Source organism: Hemitrygon akajei, chromosome 1 (assembly GCF_048418815.1).
Source record: "Hemitrygon akajei chromosome 1, sHemAka1.3, whole genome shotgun sequence".
Classification (NCBI taxonomy): Eukaryota; Metazoa; Chordata; class Chondrichthyes; order Myliobatiformes; family Dasyatidae; genus Hemitrygon; species Hemitrygon akajei.
In genome coordinates, this window is record NC_133124.1 from 9,887,332 (window position 1) to 9,914,936 (window position 27,605).

The 27,605-nt window shown below is 39.6% G+C and overlaps 1 protein-coding gene across 2 annotated transcripts in view; it reads left to right on the plus strand.

The window, feature by feature from the left end:
* Window positions 1-27,605, plus strand: part of cdk13 (cyclin dependent kinase 13) — a 147,033-nt gene that overhangs the window by 69,221 nt on the left and 50,207 nt on the right. For both annotated transcript variants that reach the window (XM_073032002.1, XM_073032095.1), the window contains exons 7-11: window positions 1,124-1,180; window positions 7,137-7,238; window positions 7,614-7,691; window positions 13,142-13,258; window positions 23,465-23,596. In XM_073032002.1, the coding sequence (XP_072888103.1) occupies window positions 1,124-1,180; window positions 7,137-7,238; window positions 7,614-7,691; window positions 13,142-13,258; window positions 23,465-23,596 (486 nt within the window). The remainder of the gene's footprint in view (window positions 1-1,123; window positions 1,181-7,136; window positions 7,239-7,613; window positions 7,692-13,141; window positions 13,259-23,464; window positions 23,597-27,605) is intronic.

Here is a 27,605-nt window from a genome sequence, read left to right on the forward strand (position 1 = left end):
TACAACGTAGTTCAAAGTGCTGTACAATTGGAAAAAGTGCAAACAGGAAAAGAAAAGACAAAAATAATGTTAGTTAAAAGCAAGGTTAAATAAATGGGTTTTGAGCAGACATTTAAGTGTCAATTGAGTCTGCATCCCTTATAGTTTTAGATATTGAGTTCCACAGTTTAGGAGTGTAGTTTAAAAAAATTTGATCTTCAATTCTCTTTTGAGGGAGATTGTTTAAATTTAAGAGACCAGTGAAAGAAGACCTGAGAGCTTGAGCAGTATAAAACGGAAGTGTACATGTGTATGGTTGAATGACAATAAACTTGAACCAAATTGCTTGAAATAGATTTCCAGAGTTGATGGAATATAGAGTAATTATCCAAATATTCAGATCATGTGAAAGATAAAATATTTGTGTGTTGGAATGCCTTCACAAAGCAGAAAGCGCTAGAGATGTTCACATTAAGGAAAAGTCTACAAAATGCTAATGTCTTGGTTATTGTCCTTCGTGTATATCTGGGGAAGGATTGTGCAAATACTAAGTTTGTAATTCATAGGCAATGCAGTCCTGAGTATCAGTGTTAAATTTTATTGGAATGGCAGTTGGAAAAAAAGTAGAACCCTTGAAATTATCCATCAGTTGTGCAGAATTCCTTACCAGTACTTTTGCAGAGACTCCACCCCTTATGAGGAAACAAAGGACAGATGTATCAGATGTTTACTTGAGAAGTAGGATAAAGGTTCGGAAAATAGAAGAACATTGTTCTCAGTTTATTTTCCCTAATACTGGAAATGTAGTTTATTTGTAATAATTTTTCGATCATAGTGATTTGTGCCAGGCTCTCATTTTGGAGATCGTGATTTGATTTTGCTGATGCTTCATTAAGTACATTTTAAAAATACAACATTAAACCCACATTCTTCATCTCTGGGTCTTCTTGAATTTGTGATCCTGCCATTTTAGATGCAGTTGCAAGTATTGAGAGCATTAGGTTTTGTTGTTCTTTCTAACTTCAGTGTACTTCATGTAGTATAACACTTATTACATAAATTACCTCTTTTTAAACTAACATTTTGTTAGTAACCAGAGAGATGAAAGTTTTGAATGGAATAATGGAATTTTCTTTGTCACCAGGGGACAGATAAAACTTGCTGATTTTGGGCTCGCTCGACTTTACAATTCAGAAGAAAGGTATGTAGCATTTTAACAACATTTCATATCGATTTTAATGAGCCTCCTGAATGAAGCCTGTTTCCACCCATTCAATTAAACGATGGATGAAGTGTTAACTTCAACTACCCATTATTGCTCCTGACTATTATCAATTATTAGGAATGATCTTCAATACTGTAAAAATTGATCATAATTTAAATGCCCATGTGAACTCTGTAGCAGGTATGAGAAACAGGAGTAAATTTAGGCCAATTTTTCAAATTTGCTGCATTATAATGAAATACAAATGAGACACTTCAACTTGAACTTTCTGCATTATCTCCATATTCTCTGCACCTCCATATTAACCTTGTGGTTCAATTATGGTCCCTTTGAATATTTGCATCTTTCAGGAAGCTTGCCGAAATTGTCAGGCAATTCTCTAGATTTCCTGATGCCGCATATAGGTCCTTTCATTAATGTGCAATCTACCAGGCTATTGTCCCAGATTTTCCTCCTTTCCAACATCTAGGGACAATTTTAAAGCCTGCATATTTCTGGACAATCAAAACCAATGTATTCCTCTTAAAAACCTTAAAATGTAGGCCACTGCGGTGACAGATATTTTGGCTTTGTAACGTAATTCCCCAAGACACTTTCTTTGCCAAAACAAATAATTTTATTAATTTTCTTATTTTCATCAGTTTTACTTATTGTAATTTGATCTTTTTACTTGGCTTTTATAAGTAAAGTATTTGTTTACTTGTCCATTTACTTCTATTCCCTGTTCTCTCAACTGTGAAGAACCCATTTAGTTTTTTAGTTTTTTTTAAAACTTGTTCTTTTGAATGTTAATGATTTTCTAATGCTGATGACTGATAGTAATTATTACATCACACAAAATGCTGGAGGAACTCGTTGGGTCAGGCAGCTATGGAAAAGAGTAAACAGTCCTGATGAAGGTGTCTCGGCCCAAAACGTCGACTGTTTACTCTTCCATAGATGCTGCCTGGCCTTTTGAGTTCCTCCAGCATTTTATGTCTTTTGCTTGGCTTTCTGGCATCTGCAGATTTTCTCTTGTTTGTGATTAATTACTGCATGTTTGTTACACTATCTTATTACATTTTATTGTGATTTTTGCTTCAGCAAGCAAGGAATATGTCTAGTGTGCGTCTAGTGTGGCTTGTCAATAGCTGTGGCATTTTTTTAAACAGCTGTTACTGTATATTCAAGCTTTGTATATTCCCCTTAATTTCAAAAGAAACCATCTCCAATAAATGTTCAGGAGCAAGGGACAGTATACACAAAGATGGAAAATAAAAATAATCATTGTGGGCCACCATTCAATAAAATCACCACTGATCTGTCACCTCAGCCATGGTTTCCCCATTATATTTATAAATCTCTCCTTCTCTAATTTCAGTATTCTAAATGACTGATGCTACATGCACTTCTAGAGCAAAGTAGTATTGTTTGGATGAAGAAATTTCTTGAGTCATTTCAAAATGCTGCCCCTTTAATTTGAGGTTGTGAACCTGATTCTAGGCATTGACAAGAGAGCACATCAGCTCTATGTCTACCTGGTCACTTACTTTTAATATTAGAGTATGGTACCAATCTGCCTAATTCCTCCTCACATGGCAACCTTCTATCACAAAATCAGCTGGTGAACCCTCACTTTTGTGTCACATGAAACTGGTTAAATTTCAGTGAATTAGAAAGATGGAATGGAATCAAAGATTGGTGGCAAAATAGTATTGGTATAGTGACAATGTTTTAGACAGATTCACATTGGGATGAAAGAAAAGGTATTAGAAGTTAGAAACCCTGCAAGGCTGACAGTGCAGGGATTCAAGTTAAATAAGAGTAAGCTTGGGTTTCTTGTATAGTGAAAATTCAAGCCTAATATTAAATATGGGAATGCTGGTTGTGTGTGACTGGAGTGGTTATGGTTACAAAGATACACATACAGTACCTATAAAAAGAATTACACCCCCCTAAGTTTTCATGTTTTTTTTTACAACATTGAATCACAATGGATTTAATTTGGCTTTTTGACACTAATCAATAGAAAAAAGACACTTTCATATCAAAATGAAAACAGATCTCTACAAAGAGAACTAAATTAATTACAAATATAGAACACAAAATAATTGATTGCATAAATATTCACCCGCCTTTAATATGGCACAGCTAATCATCATTGATGCAACCAATTGGTTTTAGAATTCACATAATTAGTTAAATGGAGATCACCTGTGTGCAGTCATTGTGTTCCAATTGATTGTAGTAAAAATACACCTGTGTCTGGAAGCTCCAACTGCCGGTGAGTCAGTATCCTGGCAAAAACTACACCACGAAGACAAAAGAACATTCCAAGCAATGCCACGGAAAGGTTATTGAAAAACACATGTCAGAGACGAATACAGGAAATTTTCCAAGTCACTGAATGTACCTTGGTTGTGAAGTCAATCATCGAGAAATGGAAAGAATATGGCACAGCTGTAAATCTACCTAGAGCAGGCCACCCTCAAAAGCTGAGTGGTCGTGCAAGAAGGGAACTAATGATGTAGGCCACCAAGAGACATGACAACTCTGGAGGAGTTACAAGCTTCAGTAGCTGGGATGGGTGAGACTGCACAAACAACAACTGTTGCCTGAGTTCTTCACCAGTCGCAGATATATGGAGAGTGGCAAGAGCCACTGTTGAAAAATACTTGCATGAAATCTCGGCAAGAGTTTGCCAAAAGAAATGTGGGAGACTCTTGAGGTCATCTGGAAAAAGGTTCTATGGTCTGATGAAACCAAAATTGAGCTTTTTGGCCAACAGACTAAACGCTATGCTTGGCGCATCATCAAACACACACCATCCCTACCGTGCATGGTGGTGGCTGGATCATGTTGTGGGGATGCTTCACTGCAACAGGCCCTGGTAGGCTTGTGAAGGTAGAGGGCAAAGTAAATGCAGCAAAATACAAGGAAGTCCTGGAGGAAAATCTGATCCAATCTCCAAGAGAACTGTGACTTGGGAGAAGATTTGTTTTCCAGCAAGACAATGACCCCAAGCATAAAGCCAAAGCTACACAAGAATGGCTTAAAAACAGCAAAGCTCATGTCCTGGAGTGGCCAAGTCAGAGTCCAGACCTCAATCCAATTGAGAATTTGTGGCTGGGCTTGAAAAGGACTGTTCACTCTCAATCCCCATGCAATCTGACAGAGCTTGAGCAGTTTTGTAAAGAATGGGGAAATATTGCAGTGTCCAGATGTGCAAAGCTGATAGAGACCTATCCACACAGACTGTCTGTAATTGCTACTAAAGGTGCATCTATTAAATACTGACTTGAAGGGGGTGAATACTTATGCAATCAATTATCTTGAGTTTAATAATTGTAATAAATTCAGACCAATTTGTAAATATTTGGTTTTTACTTTGACATGAAAGTAAAAGCCATTTAATTTGGCTTTTTTGAGACTTTCTGTTGGTCAGTCTCAAAAAAGCCAAATTAAATGCACTGTTATTCAATGTTTGTAAAACAAAACATGAAAACTTCCAAGGAAGGTGAATATTTTTTATAGGCACTATAGTTAAAGAGTAAAGGGAAGATGGGGAAATTTCACAATATGGATAAGGTACTAAATTAACATTTGTTCTTTAGTAAAGAAAAGGCTGTGATTATAAAAAATAAAGGGTGAAGTTGCAAGTGAAAACATAAAGAAGTTAGACTTTTTAAAAACTTGCTTCTCTCGAAATGTGTGCCTCTTGCAACGCCTGGGGATGCAGAGTTGAAGATAGTGAAGGCTGTGCCTGCAATCTATCAGCATTTCTTTGATATGTCATTTGTGTGTAAATATTGCAGGATTGCCAGTCGATAAAATGAAATAAAAACTAGCAATTTCTGGCCACTAGTTGGTCTAAAAGCCATTTAATTTGTGGTATTTACACTGGAGTACAGTTAATTGGGACTCGTAAGGAAGTGGCCCAATTAAATGAATGGCCCAAGTAGCCTAGATTTCATTGAAATAGTTAAAGTATTTAAAAAATTATGCAGTTGAATACCATACTGAACAACCTGGAGCACTATCAATACTAATGCATACTATAAAACTATATTAATTCCTAATAGTTATCGATGGAGGAATTCATCCATGTTGCGTTCTTTTGATTGAAAATGAACAAAACCAGCACCTGCACCAAGTGCAGATCATGGACTGCCTTCATATAATGTTGTTGACGATTCTATCCTCCAAATCCTCAGTTTCATTAACACATTAAAGATAATTGTCAATACCTTCAAATTCTCTAGTTTCTAATTTGTTGAAGTAGTAAAATGGTTTCATTTCACTCACTCCCATTTCTGGCATTTTCCAGCCGGAATGCTTGAAACTGCAGTGAGCAAAACAATTCTAAATTGTCTTGTTGCTACATGTTTAACACAAACACATGCAGCTGATGCTAGTTAGAAACTGTTTAGCAACAAGCTCCTGCCCCAATTAGGCAGCATAGTGTCCCAAATAAAGGAATCCCAGCTATTTTCTCAATTAGTTCTTGTTCTTTAAGAAGTCGTACAGTGTATTGGCCTTCATCAATCGTGGAATTGAATTTAGGAGCCGAGAGGTAATGTTGCAGCTATATAGGACCCTGGTCAGACCCCACTTGGAGTACTGTGCTCAGTTCTGGTCACTTCACTACAGGAAGGATGTGGAAACCATAGAAAGGGTGCAGAGGAGATTTACAAGGATGTTGCCTGGATTGGGGAGTATGCCTTATGAGAATAGGTTGAGTGAACTCGACCTTTTTTCCTTGGAGCGACAGAGGATGAGAGGTGACTGGATAGAGGTGTATAAGATGATGAGAGGCATTGATCGTATGGATAGTCAGAGGCTTTTTCCCCAGGGCTGAAATGGTTGCCACAAGAGGGCACGTTTAATGTGCTGGGGAGTAGGTACAGAGGAGATGTCAGGGGTACGTTTTTTACTCAGTGGTGAGTGCGTGGAATGGGCTGCCGGCAATGGTGGTGGAGGCAGATACAATAGGGTCTTTTAAGAGACTTTTGGATAGGTACATGGAGCTTAGAAAAATAGAGGGCTGTGGGTAACCCGAGGTAATTTCTAAGGTAGGGACATATTCAGCACAACTTTGTGGGCTGAAGGGCATGTATTGTGCTATATATAGGTTTTCAATGTTTCTAAAAGTTGTCCCTAATAAGTGGTTGCCCCAATTAACCGATGGCCCAATTAAAAGGAATCCACTGTAGTGATTTGGACAGATTATCAGGTAACAGAAAACACACTTGGGGAAAATAGCTTTATTTTCTGGTTGGCAGGATGTTAATTATTGGTCACTACATGGATTGGGTTTAGCGCCTCAGGTGTAGATGGTAAAATAATACAGATGGCAATGCAGAGGATTTAAAAGTTAATAAAATATCAAGAAATTGTTATAAAAGGTTTCCATCCCTGACTGTCTGTACCACTTAAGGGGTTGTCATTTGCATAACTGAGCAGAATATCTGCTGCAATAAATGCCTGCTCCAATTCGCCCACAACGCGCTCATGCTCCAGGAGAGAGCTGTGAGCACCAGTATATGCCTTGCCTAGTACCTCACTTTTGGGGAGGAATATTCATTCTAGTCTAAGCAATTTACTTTAAACTTAACATTCCAGTCCACACAGACAAGATTTTTTAAAAAAGTTGTAGTTGAGTTCCATAGGATGGTATAATCAAGCTTGGCATGTGCTGAATCTAAATTTCACTGTAGTGTGTAAATTACCGCATGCAGCAATTCTAACTCTATATCAGAAATGTAAAGGATGCAGATCGTGTGGGTGTTGTGTTAGAGGTCCTGGCAAATCTTCATGAATGCACTTGGCACTGGATGGAGGTGGAAAGCTTTATTTGCTATTAGGTGTATTTCCATCACCACAGCCTTCATTTATTTTGTTTACCTTGGGTTTTGGAGATTCTGGTGTTTAATTCTCTGTTTTGTTATTTCAGTCGGCCTTACACAAATAAAGTCATTACGCTCTGGTATCGGCCACCGGAACTCTTGCTTGGAGAAGAACGATATACACCTGCTATAGATGTATGGAGTTGTGGGTAGGTTACTTGTTGAAGACTGCCAGGAAAATCATAGAAAAGAATTTTTAAAATTTTATTTGATATGCACCATGGTAATGTTGTTTTGGCCTAATAAGCCTGCGCCACCCAATCACTCCCAAGTGACCAATTAACCTACTAACCCATAAGTCTTTGGGATGTGGGAAGAAACCAGAGCACCTGGAATAGATCCACGTGGTCATGGGGAGAACGTAGAAATGTCTTACAACCGTAGAATTGAATCTGAGTTGCTGGCACTGTAATAGTGTTATGCGAACTGCTACGCTTTAGCATGCTGCCCCTGAAATACAGAAGTATTTTGTTAACACATAATTGAACATTAGCGTGAAGATTTTTAAAATTTACGTTATACAGGTGTATTCTGGGTGAGTTGTTTACGAAGAAGCCCATCTTTCAAGCGAATCAAGAACTTGCTCAGTTGGAATTGATCAGGTAGGTGTTGATGTTAAACTATGCTAAAATTAAAGTCTATGTTACGATATACAAACTGTGCTGTTAGTATCCTATGAAATAATTCCTAAAATGTAATAAAATAGAGGAAATTCAGGAAATGATTTGCAGTAATGACATTCATATGAGTTAGGCTATTGATTGCCACCTGAAAGCTTAAGCCTGATAGTTGAGCCATAAGACAAGTGAACAGATTTAAGCCACTCGGCCCATTGAGTCTGTGCTGCCATTCCATCATTGATTTATTATCTCCCTCAACCCTATTCTGTTTCCTCCCTGTAGCATTTAATCCCCTTACTGATCAAGAACCTATCAATCACTATTTTAGATATACCCATTGAATTAACTTCCACAGCTGTCTGTGGCAATGAATTCCACAGACTCACCACCCTCTGGCTAAAGAAATTGCTCCTTGTTTCTGTTATAAATAGACATCCTTCTATTCTGGGGCTGTTCCCTCTGGTCCTAGACTCACCCGCTGTTAGAGATATCCTCTCTATGTCCACTCTGTCGAGGCCTTTCAATATTCGGTAGGTTTCAATGAGAATTCCCTCCTCATTCTTCTAAACTCCAGGGAGTACAGGCCAAAAGCCATCAAACGCTTCTTATGTTAACCTTTTCATTCATGAATCATTCTCACGAACATCCTCTGGATCCTCTCAATGCCAGTACATCCTTTCTCTTACATCTTTTAAGGGGCCCAAAACTGCTCACAATACTCCGAGAGACATATGTGAATTTATTTCTTTTATATGTGTTTTCTGGTTTGTTAATCTATGGACTGGATGGTTTGCAAAGAGTGGTTCTTCATACTGTTCCCTCTTTGCTGTATTAATCTCAGCTTACAATAGCAAGATTTGCGAAATTATCACCTTGTTAATTTTATGTGAGTGGTGTAGTGTGTACAGTCTCTGAAGCAGAAAGTTTTGGCACCCGTAGAGTATTACAGCATAGAAACAAGCCTTCAGCCCAGTCCCTTTTGACCTGTACTCCTCCTATCCTTGTACCTATCCAAATTTCTCTTAATGTTGAAATAGAACCCATTCTGCTCACAGCTCATTCCACACTATCACCACTCTGAATGTAGAAGATCCCCCTGATGTTCCCTTTAAACATTTGAACCTTGAATCCATGACCTGTAGTTTTAGTCTCAAGCAACTCTATCCATGCCCCTCAATTTTGTATACCTCAAAGATTCATTTATTATCAAAGTATGCATCCGTATACAACTGAGATTAGTCTTCTCTGAATAGCCACGATACAAAGAAAGAACATGAACCCACACGAAAAAGAATGGCATCCCAATCATCAACCTTCCAAACCCTCCCCCGTACAAAATGCAACAAGAGCATTGACCTGCACAACAAAACAGAATAAAAGGCGAAAACACAAAATAAAAACCATGTCCGAAAAAGTCCGTAGTCCATAAATGCAATAGTCCAATCCACTAACACTGAACCATAGTAATGTTCTCCTTCATCATTGAAAGAAGGACACCACACGAAAGCAGAAGCCCACCCACTGATTACAGAGAGCCACACGGAAATTGAGATCAAGTCTCAAATATTTTGGCTGAGATTCTGATTCACATAGACCATTAAAAGCACTTAAAATGCCAAAACAGACTGATTTCTTGCTCACACCATGAGGCTCACTCCTCTCAAATTCATTTGGTAGCTGTTATGCCAATGAATTAAAGATTACGGAGAGAAGGCAGGAGAATGAAGATGAGAGGGAAAATAAATCGGGCATGATAGTATGATGGAACAAATTTGATGGACTGAATGGCCTAATTCTGCTCCTATGTCTTATGGAATCTCAAAGTGAATAGACTCTATCAAAAGTTGCTTTTCTCATTTTTGTCTGTCCTTGCACACCTGGCACATGTTTGGCTTTGTCATAAAGTAACTTGATTTCGAAGTGTGAAATGTGCCCTTTGTTGCTTTTTCTTTCTGTCTACTGTATCTGCCAATGCATTAAAATATCATGTAAAATGTAGGCTGCTCACTTGTGACCCAGATGTAATAAAATTATAATCATAATACAGTATGCCAGTTTGTTAGTACCTGGTACATGGAATTTTTTTTAAACTGTCAAATATATACAAACTCTTCAGAACTGAAAAGCCAAAAAAGCTGCAGTTGCTGAAAACCTGAAATAAAAATAAACACTACTGGAAGTGCTCAGCAAGTTGAGCAGCATCAGTAGTGAATGCCAGTTTTTCAAATCAGAATTAAGGAAAAAGAAAAATCGAATTTTAAATTGTGTAGTCAGAAATTGCAAAGAAGAGCGAAGAATGAAGCAAACAAAAGAAAATACAGAGACAATTTTCAAAGATGTTGCCAGGACTTGAGGACATGAATTATAGGGAAAGGTTGAATAGGTAAGACTTTTATTCCCTAGTGTGTTGGAGAATGAGGAGAGGTTTGATAAAGTACATAAAATTGAGGGATAAATGTAAGGAGGCTCTTTCCTCTGAGAGGTGAAACTACAACTAGAGGTCTGGAGGTCATAGTTTAAGTGTGAGAGGTGAAATGTTTAAGGGGGAGCTTCACTCAGTGCTGTGTGTGGAACGAGCTGCCAGCAGAAGTGGTGGATGTGGGTTTGATTGCAACATCTAGGAGAAGGTGGGATAAGCATATGGATGGGAAGAGTATGGAGCACTGTGGTGCAGGTGTGGGTCAATGAGAGTAAACTGAAAAACCATTAGGCATGGATCAGATGGGTCGAAGATTCTGTTCCTGTGCTGTAGTGCTCTATAACTAAATGTATGTGATGATGTGGGGACTAAAATGGACTGACACAGGTTATGGTGGTGAGGGCCTGTTTAATCACCACTGATGTCAGGTGGTCTTTTAGGAAATGAATGGCAGTCTCAAATTCTGAGGACTCCAACATGCCTATCTGGACGATGTTCATCAAACTTGCATTGGGTTTTGTTGGGCAAAGGGTTGGAAGATCAGAATGGGATTTGAAGAATTAAAGTGACAAACAGATACTCAGGCAGTGCACACAAACGTTCTGGAGAGGAATAAACAGTCAATGTTCGGCTGAGACCCTTCATCAGGACTCGCTGTTTTCAGCTGAGTGGAGGTTGTTCTATAAAGCAGTCAGACAACATGTTATTGAAAAAAAATCTGTATATATGGAAAGAGTAATGATTTAATAATTAAGAAGTCTTAAGCAGAACAGAGGAAGTGAGGAACAGAGAAAGATAGTCGTATTTTTTCAGAAAAGGTGGGGGAGGAAAGCTGTGTGAAATGGGTAGAAGTTGTTCAGAGTTTGGTTTCTGTTTGATCAATAGGTCAATGAGCACCAAGGGAGAACAAGCACAGCAATGTGATAAAGCTGTGAAATGCAGAATAGGGTTGAAGCTGAAACTATGAAGAGAATGCCGAAAATACTCAATAGATCAGGCAGTGATTTGATCTGTCACCCAGGTGTTTGGTTTCTTCAGTGTAGAGGAGACCACATTGTGATCATAAAGTACAGTCTATTCAAAGCTGGATTTATGTGCACTTGTAATGCATACAAGCTCCCATAATATTAAAATCAAAAATCCAGTGTATGTGCACACATTCGTTCCTATGCATGGCAGCACCCAACACTTTCAGTTACTGTTTCTTATCAGTATTGTTTTTACAGCAAGATGAGGGTTAAGATGAATGGTCATTAAGGTGACCATAATCCACATAATCATGAAGATACTCAAGACAAAGATAATTGGCAGATGCCGTGTAGTCAACCCTGGCAAGAGATGTCTTTGAAGAGCATAGCTTTCCCTGACACAGCATGCCATTTAGCATTCCAGGACAAGATAAATATGCTAATGAAGCATTGTAGGGTGACACTTATTATTGGTCAGTTACTTTACTAAATCTGTATTATTGGCCTTAAAGTCTAGATTCAATTGGTTATTAATATGTTATTGTACTGTGATTGATGATTCATTATGGAAATGAAGAAATTAAACATCCGTAAGGTTAGCAATTTGTCAATATCTTCATCCAGTGAGTCAATTCCTGCAGAAAAAAAGTGTTTTCTTTATTCCAAGTTTAGAACAGTGTGGCAAGGGCTATGCTGTCCTCCTCTGCATAATAATGTGCAATTGATAAATGAGTGCAAGTTGAGTTAACTGGTGGTGATGTAGTGTTTTTGATGCCATTTGTTGCAATACCGTGGATCATATTGAGTGATCCTTGTGAACTTTCTGCATTAAGGACAAACTAGACTTAAGGATGTCTGTAAACAGAACCAGTTTGTTTCCCTGGGAATTCAAGTGAATAGCCTGATCTCTGCTTGGTTCTCTGGAAGGAAAGGGGTGAAAAGGCATATTCTGGGTTCGTATAGGAAGCTGTTGTGAAATCAAGGCTGGGAGTTTATTATTGAAAGTTGGATAATGCGGCACTCTTAACTGAGAGTTCCAGCATCTTAGCACTTCCATGTAAAGCTGGTGCCAATGTCAGTCAAGGACATTGATACTGGAGTAATCCAGCAACATGTGATGCTAAAGTCCTTTAGTGCACTCTTGTCTAATAGCTGACTAGAAAGAAGATACTTTTAGCTACCACAAGGTAGCCTTTGGTCAGTGCTGCTTTAAGTAAATTGTAAATATCTTTTTAGAAAAAAAGAATGACTTTCTAAACAGTACTGATTAAAAAGTATAAGCCATCTCTTCTGTACCAGAATATTTCTTGCCCTTATATTTCAGCAGGGTTTTAAGGGGAGGAGGATTCCAGAATAATAATTGATCAATATTGCTGGGGTGGGGGGGGAATGGGGGGGAAACTGATGCGTATCAGGCATAATCATTCACTTGCCTTGCAAAGTCAAGGTCGAGCTCACTGTCTTGTCCAGAAGTACATGTATACACAGCTGCTTACAGTTGCATCATGAGCACCTGGCAATAGATAACCGAACATGCATAAGACATAAGTTATACAAAGTTAAACAAGACAGAATACAAAACAGGGAAAAAGTCCACTGTAGTGCCAAGTGGTCATAGTGATGATTTGGGCTGAGTCTGTTGCACTTTGCAGTTTCTTGTGCTCTTGTCTGCTTACATAATAATTGGAAAAGGCAACAGGAAATGAAAATGTCTGCAAATTCTAAAATTCTGAAACAAAGCCTGAAAGGTCTGGCAGCATCTGTGGAGAGCAATCTGGTCTGTGCCCCTTCATCAGAGGAAACAATATATCCTGGTTTGTTCTCTGTTGTGGGAAAAAGGTCAAAGTTATTTGGACATGTTAGGTTTAATAGCCTGCATTTTTCAAGGTGGCAACTATTAGGTCAAGCTCTCTGGCATTAGCTGGCATACACTGATGGGTTTGATAATGGAGTTAATGCATGTTCAAGCAATAGTAGTATTTTGGTAATGTCGTAATGTACTGAAAAGAAATTATGGTTCATCCATCAACTTGTTTGTCTGACAGTCGAATCTGTGGTAGCCCGTGTCCAGCAGTGTGGCCTGATGTGATTAAACTACCATATTTCCACACAATGAAGCCAAAGAAGCAGTATCGCAGACGGCTAAGAGAGGAATATTCTTTGTAAGTATCAAAGTTCAAAGTAAATTGATTATCAAAAAACATAAATGTCATGATACACAATCCTATGATTCATTTTCTTGTGGGCATACTCAATAAGTCTATAGAATAATAACCATAACAATCAGTTAAAAGACTGCCCAAGTTGGGCATTCAGCCAGTGTGCAAAAGTCAACAAGCTGCAAATACAAAACGAAAGAAATTAAAATAGTAAATAAATAAGCAATAAATATCGAGAACATGAGACGAGAGTCCTTGAAAGTGAGTCCATTGGTTGTGAGAACATTTCAGTGATCATGCAAGTGAAGTTATCCCCTGTAGTTCAAATGCCTGATGATTGAGGGGTAGTAACTGTTCCTGAACTTGGTGGTGGAGGCTCCTGTAGCTCCTCCCTGATGGCAGCAGCGAGAAGAGAAGTGCCCTGGCTGATGAAGGTCCCTGATGATGGATGCTGCTTTCCTGCGACAGTGTTTCATGAGGATGTGCTGGGTAGTGTGGAGAGCTTTACCCATAATAGATTGGGTCATGTCCTCTACTTTTTATAGGATTTTCTGTTCAAGGGCATCCGTGTTTCTGTACCAGGCTGTTTTTACTGAAAACACTGGGGCCCTTCAATTCCCTGGCCCTGACTGCCTCATTTTCACCATGGATGTTCAATCCTTATATATTTATACCTCCCATCAAGAAGGTCTCAAAGCTCTCCACTCGTTTCTTAAAAGAATCAACCAATTCCCCTCCAACCACCACCCTCCTCCATCTAGTAGAACTAGTCCTCTCCCTCAACAATTTTTCCTTGGAGTCCTGCCACTTTCTCCAGAATGGAGGTGTAGCCATGCGCCCCAGGTATGCCTGCCTCTTTGTTGGCTATGTAAAACAGTCCTTGTTTGAAACCTTCCCTGGTAATACCCTCAACACTTCTTGTGCGGCATTGACAACTGCATTGGTGCAGGTTCGTGTTCTCATGCTGCGTGTGTCAGTTTCATCAATTTTACCTCCAACTTCCACCCTGCCCTTAAATTCGCTTGATCCATTTCTGACACCTCCCTCCCCTTTCTTGATCTCTGACTCCATCCTGAAGGCAAACTTCCAACTGATATTTTTTTTATAAACCCACTAATTCCCACAATTATCTTGACTATTACCTCTATCTCCTATAAAAATGCTATTCCCCTTATACAGTTCCCGTGCCTTGGTCTCTGCCACTCTGTTCTTTCCTTTTTCCTTTCCCGGAAATCAGAGAATGGGGTTTAATTCCTTCACTATTGATGTGGTTCTCACCCACATCTCCCCCATTTCCCGAACATCTACGCTCATGTCATCTTCCCGCCATCTTAACAGTGATAAGAGTTCCACTTGTCCTTCCCAACCACCCCATGAGCTTCCATATCCAACTCACCATCCTTTGCAACTTCTGCCATCCCCAAAAGGATCTTACCACTAATCTCCCTCTTGCCACTTATTCCTGCAAGTGACCAAAGTGCTACACCATTCAGGAGGCAGCAAGTAGGAATAAAAGGGCCTTTTCTGGTTAGCTGCCAGTGACTAGTGGTATTCCTTGAGGATCAGTATTGGGACTTCTACTTTTCACATTGTTTCTCAGTGACTTCGAGAATGGCATTGATGGCCTTGAGGCAGTTTGTTGATTATACAAAGACAGGTGGAGGTGTAGGTACTGCTGAGGATGTGATGCGATTGCAGCAGGGCTTAGATTGGAAAAATGGGCAAAAAAGTGGCAGATGGAATACAGTGTTGGGAAATGTATGATAATGCATTTTGGTAAAAGGAACAATAGTATGGACTGTTATCTAAATGGCGAAGGTTCAAACATCAGAGGTGCAGAGGGACTTGTGAGTCCCCATGCAAGATTCCCAGAAGGTTAATTCACAGGTTGAGTCTGTGGTAAAGGTGGCAAATGCAGTGTTGGCATTTATTTCAAGGGGAATAGAATATAAAAGTAAGGAGATAATGCTGAGGCTTTATAAGACACCCGTCAGCCTGCACATGGACTACTGTCAACAGTTTTTGGGCTCCTCTCAAAAAGGATGTGTTGTCATTGGAGAGAATCCAGAGGAGGTTCACAAGGATGATTCTGGAATAAAGGGGTAACACGAAGAGTGTTTGGCAGCTTTGGGCCTCTACTCATTGGAATTTAGAAGAATGGGTGGGGATCTCATTGGAACCAACCAAATGTTAAAAGGACTGGATAAGGGTGGATGTGGAGGGAATGTTTCCTGAACTAGAAGGCACAGCCTCAAAATTGAGGAGCAACCTTTTAGAACAGAGGTAGAGAGGAATTTTTTTTAAGCTAGGGGGTAGTGAATCTGTGGAACACTTTACTACAGACTCAGTATATTTAAGGCACAAGTTGATAGTTTTCTGATCGATCAGGGCATCAAAGGATATGGCTAAAAGGCAGGTGTAGGGGGTTGACTGGGATTCGGGATCAACCTTGATGGATTGGCAGAGCAGACTCTGGGCTGAATGGCCTAATTCAGCTCCTATGTCTTACGGCCTTATTCACCTTCTCCCTTGACTCCATTCAGGGTCCCAGTCCTGCTGGGGGTCATCTATTGTGTCTGGCGCTCCCAGTGTGGCCTCCTTGACATTGGTGAGACCTGTTGTAAATTGGGAGACTGCTTCCTCAAGCACCTCTGCTCCTTCTGCCAAAAGCTGAACTTCCCGATGGCCAAGCATTTTAATTCCCATTCTTGTTCTGACATACAGGTACAGGTCCACCTCTTGTACCACCCTCAAGGAGGAAGAGTAACACCTTACATTTCATTTGGGTACCTTCCAACCCATTGGCATGAATATTGATTTCTCCTTCTGGCTTAAAAAAGCTTTATTTTCTCTTCCCCTTCCCTCCCCTCTTCTATTCCCCATTCAGGCCTTCTCACCTACCTATCACCTGCCCCTGGGTCCCTTCCTTCCTTCCCTTTCTCCTACAGTCCTCTCTCCTATCCTATCAGATTCCTTCCTCTTCAGCCCTTTACCTTTCCTACCCACCTGGCTTCACCTATCGCCTTCGAGTTATACTCCTTCCTTTCCATCCCACCTTTTTATTCTGGCATCTTCCTCCATTTCCAGTCTTGAAGAAGGGTCTCCACCTGAAATGTCGGCTGTTTATTCATTTCCATAGATGCTGCCTGGCCTGCTGAGTTCCTCCAGCATTTTGTGTGTGTAGCCTTAACAAGAAATAGGGATTGATCATAGATTAGGATTAGAAAGTCTCCCTTGGGGATATGGTGTAATAGGCTAATACTAATAAGATGCCAGGTTCTAGTAGTATAAATTCTGCAATTTATTCTTTCAGCACAAGAATCTACTTTTTATATCAATAGGGAGAAGGGATGCTCATGTCTAACAGATGAATTTTTTAAGAGGTTAGTTAATGGCACATTTAATAATAGATGGCATTGTCTAAGTTTCATGTCCCAAGTAGAGTAAGAAAATAGGTCCATGTTATTGAAGTAATTTGGCAGATTGAATTCAAAATTGCCTTGGTGGGAGAAAGCAGGAGGTAATGGTTGTCAAGGCTGATGCTCGCCAGATTTCTGCCTTTTCATGGTATTTGCAAATGATTTGGAAATTTATGGCAGGGATTGCAACTAAGAGGTTTGCTAATGATTCCAGAATTAACAATGTGGCGGATAGGAGGAAGACATTGGGTTGCAGAAAGATATCTATGAATGGCTTAGGTTGGTATAAATGTGGCAAATGGGTGCCAATTGGAGTGTAGGATGAATCATTTTGAGGGGACAAAAAAAAGACAAAAGAACACAGGAGCTGCCAGCATTGGGTCCGTATCCCTCTATGCCTTGTCCAAGTGTCTTAGACATGATAGTTATATCTGATTCCACCGCCACTTCAAGATCAACTGTTCTCGGTATATTTTTAAAAAAAATCTTTACCTTCAAATCTGCTTGAAAATACCTTCAGCCTATGCCCTCTTGTTACTGATACTCCTACCTGGGGTAAAAGCTCCATCCATGACTTTTTCCTCACCTACCTATGACTTGCTGCTGGGAAAACGCACTCCAATTTATCCACTCTCCTCATAACACATTGTCCAATCCAGGCAACAGATTGGTGAATCTCCTGTGCACTCTCACCTGCACAATCATATCTTTCCTATAGTGTGGCAACCAGAACCACATACAATGCTCCAAGTACAGTCTGGCTAGTGTTTTATAAAGTCTCAACATAAAAGTTGAGCTGTTATACTCTGTGCAACATGCATATGCATTCACCCTATCTACATGCATTGCTGTTTCCAGGAAACTATGGACAGCACCAATGTCCCTATGTTTACTATTCCTGTATTCACCATTTATAGTTTTAATTTTTAAAATCTAATCTATTTAGTCTTTTACTTTATTTCCAACATGAACTCAAAACTAGATTTCACAAATTCAACCTTGGGTTTGTAGTTTTGTACTTTTATGAACTGAAGGTTGTACAACACAGAAGTTATGTCCATCAAAGCTTTTAAGAGATTGTGATATATGCTGAAGACAGATTTAACAAGATGATGCATGTTTCATCTGGAATTAATTTTGAACAAGACCTAATGTGCCTAATTCATTACCTGAAAATGAGTCTAAAGCTCAGATATGCAGTGTCCATTTCTTCTCTCATATTTACTGGGAGGTCAATAAACCAGTTAACTTCACTTGCTGACTTCCTCTTTTTTTTAAATCTTGTAATAAACTGAGGAATTAAACAATATTTTACTGTGCAGCAATACAACCTTGTGAGTGGAATGGTACGATAATTAGCCAGCTGAATTACACATCTGTTTGACAGAATGTATTAAATCTTTACTGTGGGCAGTTTCAATTGTATGGAACAATGTATAACATATAAATAGTTAATTCACTTCATTCTAAATTTCAACAATTGCACATTTCTTAAACAGAGTGGGACTACAATCACCAAACTAAACATTGAGTCATTAAATTCCAATTTAAATTGCTAAGGGTATGGTATGTTGGTGCTGAAAGCATGGTGACACTTGCAGGCTGTTCAGCTCAATCCTCGCTGATTAGGTTTGTTGCAAACCATGTATTTCACTGTATGCTTTAAGGTACGTGACAAAGCTGAAACTTTATTTCTATAACACGAAAGCTGCAATTTAAAAAAATTTAATCTTTGTCTTCAGTTTAAAAATAAAAATGAATAAAGCTTACCTTCTTTGAATGGGTTCAGAGAAATATTTTCATTGTCCATGTGCATCTCATCTAGATGGACTGCAAGAGTAGTTTTTTTAATGCCAAAGTCTTTTTTTCAAACCTAGAATTAAGATCTAAACAATAACAAAATATGCTGCTATCAATTGGGATTAGCCTTGTCAACCCTGGGCAACGTAATATAAGCTGTCAAAGCCTAAAAACAGGCACAGGGATTATTTAATTAGATCATTCAAATGCTGGCAAAGAGGCAGCAGACCAGACGTTGAGGTTCCATTTTTAGTGACTTGTCAGGAAGGATCACAAAATCTCAATGACTGCTGCATAATGTTAATGTTGTGAATAGGAAATTATTTTAAATTATATTGGATGAGATTGTTAGAGACAAACAATATTATCTTTGCTCTCCTCGCAACAATATGCCTTTTGCTTCAGAGTTTGAACTAAAAATAATGGAAGCCATGCCAAGGAAAACCACCTTGCAAGTTGACCAAATGCCTAATCAAAGAGATTAACTTGTCAACAACTGTAGAGTGGAATTCAAAGCTGTATTCAACAACACTGACGAGTTGACTTGCTATTCTATGTTTGTGCTTCTGGAACCAAATTTACAACAGAGAAACTGGATAGAGTGATTTCAATAAAAGGTGAAAGGATTCTGGCTAGTTGTCAGTACACAATGATAACCTACTATGCAGAATAATAAAGGAACATTAAAACTTCTTAGTACCGCATGGTTTAAGCATCTGGTATGGTGGTTTAGAGCCCTTCTTTCTCCCCAGTTGCCACTCCTTTGGTCAGCAAGCTTGGTAAAGGAGGATTGGAAAAGTTTAAGTTTCCTTGAGTGGAACAAAAAGGAAACAACCGACTTTCATAGTGAATATTCTTTCTGCACTCTTCCCCCCCCCCCCCCGCCAAACACTATAAATGGGATTCAACCATATGTTATGAATTGTTGAAGTGACGGTGTGGTTCATGATGTACTGTGTACATAATACTCTAACAAGACTATACATATAGTCTGACATCTGGCATCTAGGTGGTGATAAATGGTTTGTTTCAATATCCAAAGCATAGAATACAAGAGCCATGATATCAGGCTATACTAGAATTATAGCCCTGTGTACAATTCTAGTCATGATCCCTCAGGATGTTGACACTAGAGAGTGTTCAGAAGGGATTAATGAGCATGTTGCAAAGGCTGACAAATTAGTTATGATAGGCGATTAACTAGGTTGTAGTTGTTTGCTTTAGAACAAAGAAAACCTAGGGGGATTGGTAAAATTGAGTAATCTAGATTTGTTAACAGAAATATCCTATTTCCCTTGAGGGTAATGACTTTTCATAGATATTAGGCTGAATAATGTATCTGCTATAGATTTGATTTTAAGAAGGATGTGTTCTGAAGCTGAAATATTTGCACTCTTAAAGTGACAGTTCTTCATTAGACATCCCTCATCTATCTGTTTCCCTTTTAATTATGGAACTTCAAACTGATTATCTAGCGCCTCAGCTGTCGAGTGGTTGAGTAGCAATCTATTAGTACATCTCACTTTTAGCAACAGCTATTTTTGCTTTTTAACTCACAAAATATCTCAAAACCTTTCTCAGTAATTGGTTTATTATTGTCACATTTACTGAGAGAGTGAGAAGTTGTTTTGCATGCTGTTTGAACAGATAGGTATATTGAGGTTCTACAAAAACACAATTGCAGAATAGTGTTACAGTTATTGAGAAAGTGCAGTTAGGTGGATAAGATGCCAGGGTTATGATGAAGTAGATCAAGATCAAGAGGTCTGTTCATGAGTGTTACAACAGCAGGATAGAGATTGTTCTTAGGCCTGATGTTAGGGGTTTTGTATCTTCTGCCTGATGGAAGAAGGGAGAGTGACCCACTGTAAGGGGTCTTTTACTATGTTGGCTGCTTCCCTGAGATAGCAGGAAGTGTAATCAGTAAAATCCTCTGTCTCTTGCTTTCTCAATTTTATTGCCCCTTCAATGCCTTGGTAACTTATTCCAAATTGGCCCACCCTCCTATTTCTCTTCCATAATCCTATCTATATATATTCCATTATCACTTGAAAATATTTCCCCTTCTAGGAGGTAAAATATTTTTAGGTCTTATCTCTAGTATGCAACAGGACTACCTTCCAAGACAGAGCTGTTACTTCTGAAGATGGTTGGAAAACATTGGAAGCTTCATGCCTTAATCCTTATTTGTCATTGCTTTTTGTAATCACTAATTTTTATTGCAACACGAACAAATTACATTCAATACAACCAGTTGCCAATTACATTTTGACTGTTTAACCCAGCCATCCCCCAACCCTCATCCCCACCCCCCTCTCCACCCCTTTCCCCTCCACCAACCAACTGAATAGTAGTGCATACACAGACAGAGCATTCCTATTTTAACAGAAGATCTTTTAAGTTAGATATCATATTTGTCCACTTTAAGATTGTGTTTGGTTGTGCATCATTTACTCTTGCTGATGATAATTCCAGGTAAGAAATGTCCAAAAAGCTCCGAGCCAGTGAGTACTTGAAATTCTCGGTGTTAGATATGCTCTATAACAACATTTCAAGTGTATATACCAATGATTTGGGGGTTTTTTTTAAGCACTGGTAGCATTATCCCAAATCGCATCCCAGTCTAAGTCTTGTGCCAATTCAGATATGTTCCTATCCCAGTCTTTCATTCCTGATGTGGGCATATATTTCTGGGAGTTTAATTTATCATAGATATATGACACTATCTGTCTTGGAGCACTCTGTATCCAACTTAAAATGGGATGCTCTTTTAAATCTGACCACCAGGGAACCCCGTAGGCTTTACAAGCCAATCTTACTCTAAACTAGAAGAAAAGAGAGTGTTTATCAATATTATAATGAGATACCAGTTCTTGAAAGCTGATGATAGTACTTGCCCCATTAATATCTTGAAGAGTAGTAATACCTTTATCCTCCCAAATTCTGTTAGTGAATGGTTCCCCCCTCCCCCAATAGAAAATGATTATTGTTCCATAATGGAGATGATTTGCACCATATGCTTTTAAATTTTAGGAATTTTTCTGCTGCTCGAAACACTTGTAGCATATGGGTTAAAATTGAACCGTAACACAAATCACATTTTTTGGTAGACATTCCTATAAACGGAAAGTCCTTCAACCTTATTGGTGCTATCAGCATACACAAAATGCTGGTGGATTAACTGAATCTTTCAGTTAATCCTGACGAAGTGTCTCGTCCCGAAACGTCGACTGTACTTCTTCCTATAGATGCTGCCTGGCCTGCTGTGTTCCACCAGCATTTTGTGTGTGTTATTTGAATTTCCAGCATTTGCAGATTTCCTCGTGTTGGTGCTATTAGCTCTTGTTCTATATTTTTCCATGACAAAACTTTATCCTTCTCCATCCAGTAGCTAAGACTTTGTAATACAAATGCCCAGTGATATAGTTTAAAATTTGGACAACCCAATCCCCCATCCGACTTTTTGAATTTTAGAGCTGACCACTTTATATTGGGTCGTTTACCGTTCCAAACGTAGCATCGTAGTAAGGAGTAAACACGAGGAAATCTGCAGATGCTGGAAATTCAAACAACACACACAAAATGCTGGTAGAACACAGCAGGCCAGGCAGCATCTATAAGGAGAAGCAGTGTTGACGTTTCCTTTGTCCTGACGAAGAGTCTCGGCCCGAAACGTCGACAGTGCTTCTCCTTATAGATGCTGCCTGGCCTGCTGTGTTCTACCAGCATTTTGTGTATCGTAGTAAGGAGTCCAGTTTTTGCCAATATCCTGCTGGAGGCGCAAGTGGGATCATTGAGCTGATAAAATTAATGCAAGGTAAGATGTTCGTTTTAATGACTGATATCGGGGTGGGACTGATGCTGGCAGGTGTCTCCATCTATTAATATCTTCCTTTTTTTTTCAAAATTAAAGAGTAATTTGTTTTAGCCACAGACAATAGGCAAGTATTAACTTTAATACTCAAGTAGAGGACCTCATTTGTAACATTAATTTGGGGAGGGAGGGACAGCTTACTTTTATCTGCATTAATCAGCATCATTGCTGATTTTGACAGATTAACTTTGTATCCTGAAAGAAATCCAAATTGCTCCAGTGTTTTTAAAACATAAGGGAGAGTTTGTTGAACATTTGCCATATAAACTAATGTGTCGTCCGCGTAATGTGATATTGAATGGGATGTTGTACCTATGGTAATAGAGGAGATCTGAGGAGAGTTTCTAATTAAATGTGCAAGCGGTTCAATAGATAAGTAAAAATTAAAGGAGACAGAGGGTCCCCTTGTCATGTGCCCCATCCTATGTCAAATAACTTTGAGAAACCTCCTCCCACACATACCCGGGCTGAAGGATTAGCATACAGTATTTGAATCATATTGATAAATTTATTGCTGAACTGAAATTAATTTGTCATTGCTGATATCTGAAGAAGAAATCATCTAAGATTTATTGTAGTGCTAGACTTACAACTAGCCTCAAAGCTGTAGTCTTTTTCTGTTAACATATGCTCACTGTTGACACACAATTTACTACAATTATTTCTGGTACTTGCCTTTACAAAGATCTTCTCATCAGGCTGCTTGTTGTGTCATTTTCTTAACTTCTATAATTTTAAACCTACCCCCTCTAATTGTGAGAGAGCTGCCTTCAGATGTTGGATTTAATCGGTGTGGATGCATGCCTATGACTGCATTGATATCCTATTCTTTGTTGCTCCATCTTCTTAAAATATGCTGCGCATAAAGTTTGAATCTGTTTTGGAGTGACTATATTGTTTATTGGGTGGCAGGGTGCAGATACGTTACTACCAAAGGAGATGTAAGGTGCTCTTGTCGTCCGCTATCCTACAGGTCAGCCTTAGGCAAGGTGTAGCACCTGCTTAACTTGAGTTTAGATGTAGTTCAAGGAAATGCAGTACAAATTGTGAATTTATCTGAAGATGTTGAAAGAGATGAAGATGTGCTTATTTCCAATGTTCTGTTTATGCTTTCAGTATTCCGGCAACTGCTCTGGATCTCTTTGATCACATGTTAGCTTTGGATCCCAGTAAGCGCTGCACGGCAGAGCAGGCTCTTCAGTCCGACTTCCTGAGAGAGGTGGATCCTACAAAAATGCCTCCGCCTGAGTAAGTCATTCTCTGGACTTTTGATTGCATTAGGACCTTCTGCACAAAATGCTAGATTTGTTGGGGGGAGAAAAATTAATGTTCAGCTAGTGATTGCAGTTCTGGGTGGGAGTTGCTGGGTTCTAATCAACTCAATCTAGTTATTCTACAGAAAAAATTATCATGAATGTTTTTAATGAAGTAACAATGTAAACCTCCAATAGGCAGGATGGTCTTAGTTAGATGGTCAAGAAAGTTGCATCAACGTGATTTGAAACGTAGCTCCCAGAGGTTAGGTGACACTGCTGTAAAAGCAGCAAATCCAGAATAATAAAGCATTAGTGGTACTGCAGCAAATTACTTGAGGGGCTGCAGATGTCTGTTTTCTTGGGTGAAGACTTGGTAGTGAGTTCCTCTGTGGATTTAGCTCCATGCTAAGATCAAACCATTATCTTTATTCGTAGAGGAGACTCGGAAACTGTTTTATTGCTTGGCAGGACATAGATTGCTCATGTCTTCCATCATAACTGGAGTCCTTCATTTATGATAAGTTTAATTGCATGTATCAGTACAAATAAACAATATTTACAACTGCACATCAGAAGTATAAACAGATGAGATTGGAAACACTCGGCAGGTCTAATGACAGGTTTGGCACCTGAAATATTGAACACTCTGCTTGGCCTGCTGAATGTTTCTAGCAGAGTTTATTTTACTTTCCACTGGCTAGCCTCCTCACTTCATGCTGTCTGTCAGTGTCATTAAATTGAAGAGTTCACCATTTACTTTTGAGCAACTTGCAAGAGTTTTTTGGAAGACAAAAATTGTGAGGCCTCCGTTTGTCAGGATCGACCATGGATATTGCATTCTAGCTATCTATGTAGCCAATATATAAGCCAGGGCAGTACAATATGGTGAGCAAGCTGTTGCCCATGAAGCAGACACCCCTCTCCAGGCATCTGATGAAACCAAGGAATAGCAGTGGCATTGCATGAGTTCCCAGTCAGCATTGAATTCAATGTACGACTGCCTTACGGACGACAGTTCTGGATTTACTTCAAAAGCCTTCCCCATGAGTGGGTATAGCCACAAGGCTGCTGACATTTGAGATCAGTATTTTCCTTCTAAATGATCTGCCAAACACAGCTGAAGAGCCCCATCTGCCTGAAGCAGACAAAAATTAAAATTGCAGTAACTGAAGGTCGCACCATTAAAGCTGTACAAAATGTACAGTTTGTCCTGCGAGGCCACGTGAGTGGCATTAAAGATAGTATTGCTGCCTCAGCTCTAGTGGTGAAAGTTCAAACTGACATCTGCTGTTGTCTAGAGATAGTTTGCCTGTTCTCCCTGTGACCACCATGATTTTCTTAACTCTTTCCAGCGATGTGCCATTTGTTGGATACACTGGCTATTGCAGGTAGGGGATGGGGCAAAGTTAATATGGTACAGGGAAATAAGGTGGAGGATTGGAATAGACTTCAGCTGAATCTGAGAAGTCAGCAGCCGACTGAGTAGGCACAATAATGAATGAAAAATGAAGGAATACAAGCAGGTGGCTATGTAGGTCTGTTAATTTTATATCTGTTGGCAAAATGTTGCAGTTTAAAATCAGGAAATAACCCGTGATTTAGAGAAGTTTAATGCAATTAAATAACATCAGCATGGCTTTCTGAAAGGTTAATCAAGTTCAAAAATTTTGCTAAAATGCTTCAAGGATGTAACAAGCAGAGTCAATAGACTACATGTAAATGAAGTGATAGAAAAAAGGATCAGCATAATTGAATGGTGCAGCAGACTCGAAGAGCCAGATGGCTTAATTCTGCTCCTAGGTCTTATGGCCTTATTATTTCTGAGCCCAGGAAAGTCCAAAAGTGTGGAATTCAATTTGAATACTGCCAACAGTCTATCTGAAATACTCTTCCATAAATGTGTCCAATTTTACTCATTTGATTTATATTTTCAATTTACTTGAGTTTATAAGGATTAGCTCGAAGACAGTTTGCTTATGGAACGTTGAGGTGAAATAATTAACATTATGTGTGATGTTGGAGTTTAGAGAAAGAGAGGGATAACTTCATAACTCCATTATTTAGGGACAGATGATGGGAATCTGAAATGGCTTCCTTCAAGGTAATTAAAAACTAAGGTGATTATATTTCATTTGTGCAAAGTTAATGTTATAGAACCAAAGTGGGGTTAGGAATTAATATGCAAATTATTCATGAAGTAATTGAGTGGCCAGAAAAAGTTCATCTGCAGTTCTGACTGGAAAACATTTCATTAAAATCAATAATTTTAAGCACCTGTCAGAATGCTAGTTTTTCCTGCACATTTCTGGTCTTTAATAAAAATGAGAGAGCCTTTTACAAATATGGAGGACTGAGCTAGTCTTCTGTATTCTGGGCCTGAGATAGCACCAAGTCCATCAATGGGCCCTGCTGCCTTGAGAGTAAGAGCAAAAGTTCTTCTGATATTGAACACGAAGGGGCTGAGTTGGTTGAGGAGACCCCTCATTTGTTATAGTAGTTTACCGCCCTAGGGGCCACATGAGTGGCAACGGTCCTCAAGGTTTTCAGGAATGTGATGATGCTCATGATGGTATCAAGCTGCCATCTTGAATCTTAATAGAGCACTACTTAACACATTGATTCTGAATGTAAGAATGAAAAGGCATTGTATCGTATACTCTTGTATATTTTTTTTATTATGTATATTTTTTTAATTTTTTTATTTGGGTGCCACAGTTGTGTAGCTTTAGCTATTACAGCTCAGGGCATTTTGGAGTTCAGTTCTGGTGCTGTTTTGTATGGAGTCCCTGTACATCCTCCCTGTGGAACGTGTGGGTTTTCCCTGGTGTTCTGGTTTCCTCCCACAGTCCAAAGACCAGGTTAATTGATCATTGTAAATTGCCCTGTAATTATGTTGGGGTTAATCAGGGCTGTGGGGTTGATGGGGTAAGCATAGCTCAAAAGGCCGGATGGGCCTACTCCACACTGTATTGCTAAATAAATAAATAATGCTGGCAGGCCCAGATGTCTCCAGACTGCGATCCTTGCTACCGACCTCAACAGCTCCAACAACTCAAATGAGATTCAAAACCCAGACTCCACCGCCATCAGTGCGGGTTCCAACATCCTCAAATCTCCAAAGTGCTCATTGCACAACCTCCAACTCTGACTCCAGCCTTGACCTCCAGGCTGGGTCTTCACACTCTGCTACTGGAACCCCTTTCACCCCTTTCCCCACCACCACTCCGCAATCCCATCTCTCACCAGCTCTTGGGCCCTCAGAGACACCACCTTTACCTCATCCCACCATCCCTGAACACCCCAAACCTCCCTTCTCAAATACTACCAACCCCCTTCCCCACCCCTTGATCCCAGCTCTCATCTGCTGGGTCTTCACTATTCCTTCTGACCTCCCCTTCTCTGAGGCAGAATGTTCTGTCCTCAGTAAGGGTCTCACTTTTGTCCCCCTGCATCCACACCTCAGTGAGTTCTGTGACTTCCGTAATGCTGAGCTTTTCTTCTGCCGCCATCATCTTCGAGCCTACTCCTTTGACTCTCCTAAGGAATCTCCACCCCGCACCGATGACCCCTTCTGCCGTCTTCAACCCTCCTCCTCTTCCTGGACACCCTGCCCCAGTTTTCTGCCTGCTCTGGACCTTTTCATTGATAACTGCTGACGGGACATCAACTATCTCAACTTCAACACTCCTCTCTCCAATTCCAACCTCACCCCCTCTGAATGCTGTGCTCTAAACTCCCTCTGCACTAATACTAACGTAGTCGTCAAACCCACAGTTAAAGGGGGTGCTGTAGTAGTCTGGCAGCAAAGTAGCCCTCTACCTTGCTGAGGCACAGCGACCATTCTGACACCACCTCTTACTTACCCCTCAAACAGGACCCCAGTAAGGAGCACCAGGCCATTTTCTCCCACACCATCACTGACCTTATGGGGAGCTCCCATCCACTGCCACCAACCTCATAGTTCCCGAACCTCACACCTCCCAGATGTAATAGAGGCCAGA